General features: G+C 42.5%; 1 protein-coding gene across 1 annotated transcript in view; it reads left to right on the top strand.

The window, feature by feature from the left end:
* The window catches only part of LOC115380278 (neuropilin-2-like), a 109,149-nt gene that overhangs the window by 82,096 nt on the left and 19,553 nt on the right, over nt 1-7,500 (top strand). Inside the window, exons 13-14 of the mRNA XM_030081376.1 lie at nt 371-535; nt 7,482-7,500. The exon at nt 7,482-7,500 is cut by the window's right edge and continues 250 nt beyond it. Coding sequence (XP_029937236.1) covers nt 371-535; nt 7,482-7,500 — 184 coding nt within the window. The remainder of the gene's footprint in view (nt 1-370; nt 536-7,481) is intronic.

Genomic DNA, 7,500 nt, shown 5'->3' with positions numbered 1-7,500 from the left:
CTGTGGTGATACAGTTTCTATCCGTTCTAGTTCTACAGTATTGAACGCAGCAAGTTTAACTGAATACCGTAAAGAATATAATGACTGTAATCTATCATACGCTCACTTTTTTAATTACCCTTCCTGTTTGCCCATGGACTCTCTATTTCTTCTTCTTCCTTGCTTTTCTTCCTTGCGTTTCCTCTGCTGCTTTTTTCTTTGTCTCTCTCTCTCTCTGTCTGTTTTCTTCTTTGCTTTTGTTTTCTTGTGAAGATAGCAAAAGTTTAGGCGGATGTTTTAGGCAGATCGGTGCTTATTTGTGCTGCAGTATCAAATGCCTCTACACACAATCTCTCTCTCTTTCTCTCTCTCTCTCTCTCTCTCCCCTCAGCCACTACTCCATCCTTGTCGGCCGTATGCGACTTTGAGCAGAGTCTGTGCGGCTGGTCGGCTGATCCCAGGTCAGGCGTGAGCTGGTCCTTGCACACAGCCGGCAGCAGCTCAAACGGACACGGCACACACGGCTCGAGCCTGGATTTGGCGCTGGGATCAGATGGTGAGTGCTGATTGGTTCACGAATGCACACAGATTAGGCGAGAGGACATAAGCACCGTCGCCGAGGCACTTGAAGGTTTGTCACGGTGCCACCGCTTGGAAAAAGTGATCTGATGAAGTCACTGCTGACATGGAAAGAGAACGGAAGTCATTTTGGAGAAACACTTTCACTTTAATCATTTTTATGATCCTTACATAGTAAATGTGAATATAAATAGTTTGTAATTTGTTTTTCCCAGGGCAGTCTGTGGTTAGACACTTCAGTGCTCTGTTCTTGCAATCAAACAGTGTGCAAATCTTGAGAAAGTCATTATCCACATATCCTATCTCTATCCTATCTCTTCTTTACTGTGGTATCCTATTATTACAGCAAAGTAAAAGGTTTATTATTCAACATCCTGATTTGGTACTCAAATGATCAGAGTGCCGTATGTCATTGCTATAAATGCACCACGGGACAGGAGTGAATCTGCGTTTGTACTGAATAGGCTAATGAAATTCAAGTCACACCTGTTTCTACAGGACACTTTTCCCAGCAATTATCTCTGAATTACATGACTTAAAAAAAACCCAGATAGATACCTCACCCCGCAATTACACACACACACACACACACACACACCAGCTCATCCCGTCCCAGCGAAGAAGCAAGCTCACCTAGAGGAGTTTCGGTGTTAATTGAGAGTTTTACTGTCATACACTTGTTTAAGATGCGGAGTTACATTACACATGCTCATAAATACGAAGACATCCGCATGAAAACATATGCTATGCAGACACACACACACACACACACACACACATTCCCTATCCCCTAACTGGATCTCTAATTAAGCAGCAGTACTGTTGACTCCTGTGTTCTGCACATGGCAGCTCCTCAGGGTGAGAGCACATAGTAGGAGCTCTGGACAGGTCTTCTTTTCTAATTAAATGTACTTGTGGTGCTTAAAGCTTTGAGAAAACTATAGTTAATAATTTTGCTGTGCAGTTTAGAATCAGTGAGTCATCACATTTCAATAAAAAAAACAACAACAAAAAAAAAAACAAAGTAGATGGTCCATTCGCTAAACCTCAGAGCGCACAGGCCTGCCTGGACGCTTCGTACTTTTTCAGTAGGGAGGAGAAAGTCATGTGGAGATGTTTGACCTCGCAGCAGAAAGCCTTCTCCTGCTAATTAAGAGCAAAGCGATTGTCCTGTGGTGGAATATTTTACATCCCAGAACTGGGAGAAACCACCGAGTGCAACTATGATGCAAGGATTTCACCGAAATCTGCTAAGTGTATGAGACGACTTAATTGGGGTTTTGAAAATATGGTATTTTAAGTTTTTCCACAAGCCCCGTATTTTACTTTGTCTCTCTCTCTCTCATCGTTTTCTTCTTTTCTTTTTGCTTTTTGCAGCGTCCTGTCTCTCTTTAAATCGCTCGCTCTCCATGTTTTGCTCCTTATTTTTCACTTTTCGTCCTGTTACCTGTCTCCTGTTTTTCAACTCGCTCTCCTTCCATCTTTTACTTCCTTCTCTTCCTTTCTTTTTTTTTTTTTTTTGCTGAGCGTCACTGAGAATTCCACCGTGAGCTTTATCTCTCTTGTCTCAGTCCTCATCCTCTTGTCTTCCATCATTTCCCCCCATCATTTTGCTTTTTTGTCATTCCCTTTCTTTGTCGGTCATTCATTTCTTCCTCTCTGGAACTCGTACTGTTCTCTTTCATGATCTCCCTGTCCTTTTCCTCTCTTTTCTCGCTCTCTTCCTCTCTCTCCTTGTGATCACCTGCCTGTCCTCACTGACCTCTCCTCCCCTTTTCCCTCAGTTCTTCTCTCCTTCCACATCTGTCCATCTTTAACAAGACCGCCAGAGCAGAGGAGAGGAAAGACTCTGTTTTATCCATTACACACAAAAACCCTCGCACAGGCACACACCTACACACACACACACATACACACACACGTACACATGTTCATTCCCTCACTTCCCTCTCACACACAGATCTGCCTCTATACCCACCGAGGCACACACACACACCGAGTGGTCAGATGACGCCTTTGACAGAAATGCTGCCGTAGCTTTCCAGCCAGCTCTCCCCGAGGCTCCACACACACACACACACACACACACACACACACACACACACACACAAACACGCACCAACCACTCAAGGTGGGACTGTCTGACCATTAAACACTTAAGGTGCAGGGGTGCGTTTCGCTAGCACACGCACACGCACACACACACACACGCACACACACACACACACACACACCTAGACATACACACATGACCTTGCCATCCACCAAGGTTCTCTCTGTATCTGCTGAAGCCATCCAGTTTATGGTTGAGTGAGCAGCTCCTTTATAAACAGACAGGGCCGTGACATAAGACAAGCCCTTACATCGCATTAGCCTGCTCTGTGTGTGTGCATGTGTGTGTGTGTGTGTGTGTGTGTGTGTGTCTTTGTGCGCACGCGTGTGTCTGCCTCTCTGTGTCTTTGTGTCTCTGCATCTGTCTATGTATAAGAATGAATGCTTGTGTGTGCGTTTCTGTGTGTATCTATGTGTGTGTGTGTGTGTGTGTGTGTATAATTGACTTAGCAGCGTCCCTGTCTCAGTGTTAGACAGCAACATGACATTAAGTCTTGTTCTACAGCAACATTAGCCGGCACCCTGTCTGGAAGCTGTCTCGCTATGCTAATCAAATCCCCGGCACTTGTCATTGAAAGCCCTTTTAGTGTTTTAAAAGGGAAAATCCATCCCAAACACAGCTCATAAGTTATTCTTTTGATCTCGAGCAGGGCAAGACTAGATTTCTTTTCCCAATGGAGAATTTTCATTGTAAAGAACATTTTATTCAAGTGAGTTTTGGAGGCGGTTTAGTGATCAATAAATAGGAAAGAAGAAAGTGCTGAAAGGAAAAAAAAAACTGTCATGATGCGTCCTTATTTCTGACAACTGCTGTTCATCTCTAACAGCCTCATTATTTGGTCGGACAGGTCTAACTCCAAGTTGTCCTCATACAACGTGACCAAAGAGTAGCTCGCCAGTATCATCCAGCTTTTTCCTACTGTTGAATACCAAGATGCACATTTATCATTTCACAAATTCCCAATGAAAAAGACATTAGAATCCAGACGGATATCAGTTGTTGCCAGCCACAAGAACCTAGCACAGATATCTAGAAACAAACTAGTGGGCATAGGCGGTTCTAGGGGGTGGCAGGGGGTGGCAGCTGCCCCCCTAGAAAAATGCCTTGCCACCCTAGTTGCCACCCCAATTTCAGACAGTTTATTTATTTATTTTTCAATTGTGGCTGTTCGGAAACTCTGAGGACATTTGAGTCTCTGTTACGAGACTCAAATGTCCGAGTGCAAGTAAATTCAGCAAAAGATGACACTCCTACTATTTAAGGGGTTGATAAATGAATAAATAAATAAATCAAAATATATATTTCTAATGCCACCTTTTGGTTTTCTATTCAATGCTTTACTCATGTACCACAATAATGGAATGTTTTTGAGTTAAAATATCCTCATTTGGGGGTTTTCCAAGCAAATATTGATATATGGGATCGTTTGGTATTAAATTAGCATATATATTTCTGCCACCCCTTAAAATCTCCATGCCACCCTCTTGCCACCCCATGAATATTTGTCTAGATCCGCCCCTGCTAGTGGGCCTAAGCTAATTAACAAATCAAACAAATGAACTCGGCTGCTGTAATCAAGCAGGTCTGTCAGGTCTACCTTAGGTCCTCACTAATGTTTTGAAGTAATGGTACTTTTATGTAAGTATATGCCAGTTTTCCTGATAGAGTTTCATGGCGGGTTCGCCATTTTTCTCTCGAGTTTAAAAATTTCACTTCACACAAATATTCAAATGACGCAAATTTTTGCATTTTTGGAAGCTTTTAGATGTGGTGGCTCATGTCACTCGAGTTATTGCATTGACTTTGTATGCATTTATTATCGTTTGCTGGAGTCCGTCCAGCAGCTCTAACTAATAATAAAAACACAATGTTAATGTTAGACACATCAAAAGTACTGATGGAAAAAAAAAAACAATATTTCAAATGTGAGCCAGTTAACAATAATAATAATAATAAAAATCCCAATAATTCTGGCACCTTGCTGGGTTATAACCTGTTCATCTAGCTTATAAATGAAAGGGTGACAAACCAATTCTCCATTTTGTCAACCACGGCAAAAGTTTCCACATTTTGCACCAATTTAGGCTCATAATGTCCTGTCCTTCTTTTGTATGCTCCTTGCAGGAAGATAGTTAGTTGGTTTCTGCCAACAGCACAATAGTTAGGAGGCAAAATGCTGGTGAAATCAAGACGATGTGAGTCATTGCTGAGGCCCGGGTGACTCGGCTCGCTGCGTTTTGCTGTCACTGAAGACAGCTTCATCGGCTGCTCTCTGCTTTTTTCGTGACGTTTTGCTGTTCGGAAGCGGCGTGACTCAGTAGAAGATAAACAGCAAAGTCCTAATCATCTTCTGTCAAGAGTAATTATCACTTGCAGCGAAAACAAGAGCTGACACTGCATTGTTCCTCCCACAATGCATCACTATTCGCCGATGCTCACCTCTATCACATGGTGCAGTGTGAAAACTGACAACACACACATACTGCTGCATGCCAACACACACAAACTCACACTCAGGATGCACAAACACGCACACAAGTACACTTGCAGGCACATTTCTCCACCCATAAACACACACTCACACACACATACACATGCACGCGCACACACATACACACTGTTACCGACAGATGAACTCCCAAATACACACAAACACAGACCCACATAGAGATACAAATACATATGCATATAAACATACTCATAAATACAGTCACCTACAGACAGATGAACTAACACTCAAACAAACACACACACACACACACACAAACACACACGGGCGCACATGCACACACCTCCCTCCCTCAGAGCCAATTCCAGATCCATGCCTATCCCTCCCATGGAGACTTGTTAATTAATTCCCTCCCTTTGTACGTTCGCCAAGATCAAACGCGGAGAGAAAGAAAAACACTGCAACTTTCTCTAACTGTATTTAATGAGCACCGGTAATTTAGGTCTCTTTTTTTTTTTTTTTTTTTTTTTTTTCATTGCCTCCAAGTAGAGAAACAGAGTTACCTCAACCCAAATCCATTATTCATTAAGCATGATGTGCCGCAAAATCTGTGAAAAGTTCTTATCTCAGCCAGGGAGGGAGGCAGAATATAGTGAAGAGGAGATGTAGATAGATAGATAGATAGATAGATAGATAGATAGATAGATAGATAGATAGATAGATAGATAGATAGATAGATAGTCATATTTTATTTCCTTTTGTCTCTATCTTGTTGTCCACTTTTTCCCTCATTTCCACTCTCTCTCTCTCCCTCTCTCTCCCTCTCTCTCTCTCTCTCTCTCTCTCTCTCTCTCTCTCTCTCTCTCTCTCTCTCTCTCCCTCTGTGAGGGTGTCAGCCACAGTGTCTGTCTATCGATAAAAAGGCTATTTGCAGCTCCAACAAAGCTTTCACTCTCTGCCCCTAATAGACAAACAGCCCAACACAGCAGAGAGCTAATGGTTTTGGTCATGTTTGGGGTGGGGAAAACACTGTAGATCTCTCTCTCTCTCTCTACCTCTCCTTCTCTCTACCTCTCCTTCTCTCTCTCTCTGTCTCTGCTTACTCTCTTTTTTTCACTCGCTGCCTTTTCCTCACCTCGTTTTCTTTCCACCCTTTCTTTGAGCCGAGAGAAGAGAAAGGAAGTGAGTTAGATTAATAATTGACAGAGTGTTTAGAGAAACACATAAACAAAAATACACACACGTACACGCACAAACACACACACACACACACACACAGGCATTGTGACTGTACTGGTGTGATGGTTGTGCTGACTTAGTTGCAAAAATGGGGAGAGCAACAGAATGAGGTGTCAGCATTCGGAATGATTAGGGCTGTTTAGCAGGGGTTTTGTGTGTGTGTGTGTGTGTGTGTGTGTGTGTGTGTGTGTGTGCGCGTGGGTGGGTGGGTGGATGTGGGTGTTTGTGTCCATAGCCATTACCAGCCATGATGAAATGGCAGTGTTGTTTGCGGTTAAGCTCCATACCACAGAGTGATGGTGGTAATGCCTTAAGCTCTAAACAAGCACCACATCCCACCTCATTACTGCATCATATGATGGGCCTGTTGCACTAACAAGGAGTGAGGTCTCCCTGACACACACACACACACACACACACACACACACACACACAGACTGTTGATGTCAGCTGTAAATGGTGATACTTGAATGCACGACTCATTAACAGGAATTAAGTATTACAGACCAAACTTAATGAAACCTCACTAATTGCTCTATACCTCAAAGACTAATAATGCAATTCATCTACAGAGTAATGTATTGTTGTTATGACCCATTAACATAAAATTTATGACCGATTTCACAAAAAGGATACAGTGATGTTTAATAGATATAGCTCAAAAACATAGGTTGTTTGCAAGTAATTACTCATTTGTTTACTCTTATGGAAACATAAATTCGTCAGTAATGAGAGGATGCTGGGATGTTTTGAGTGGCATTTTTTCCATCTTTAGTGCTAAGTACTCATTGCTGTGGTGTTTATGCTTTGCACCTCCCAGAGTTCACCTGTCTGTCAGTCCATGTGTCCAGTGCTGCAGTGACTTTGATTTCCTATTGATGAAGTTTGACCTTCAGTAGATGGCGCTCTTTTGTCTGTTCAGCCATGGTGGTTGTCACTGCTAATTAGCTGTGTCTTTATTCTAAAGAAGCACTGCTGTTAAAAACGTAGATCACATCAATTCCTGTTTTTTTCTTGGAAAGTCCTACCTGATGTTTTGAAAATATCCCTCCTATAACAACATTCTCCCACACAAAAGCAGAAATCACGACATAACTCCCAGTGTCTCCTCCTCTCTTGCAGACTTCTCAGGGAACTACCT

The sequence above is a fragment of the Myripristis murdjan genome, chromosome 21 (assembly GCF_902150065.1).
Source record: "Myripristis murdjan chromosome 21, fMyrMur1.1, whole genome shotgun sequence".
Taxonomy (NCBI): domain Eukaryota; kingdom Metazoa; phylum Chordata; class Actinopteri; order Holocentriformes; family Holocentridae; genus Myripristis; species Myripristis murdjan.
Note: the sequence above shows the minus strand (reverse complement) of the source record. Positions and strands in the feature narration are given on the sequence as shown.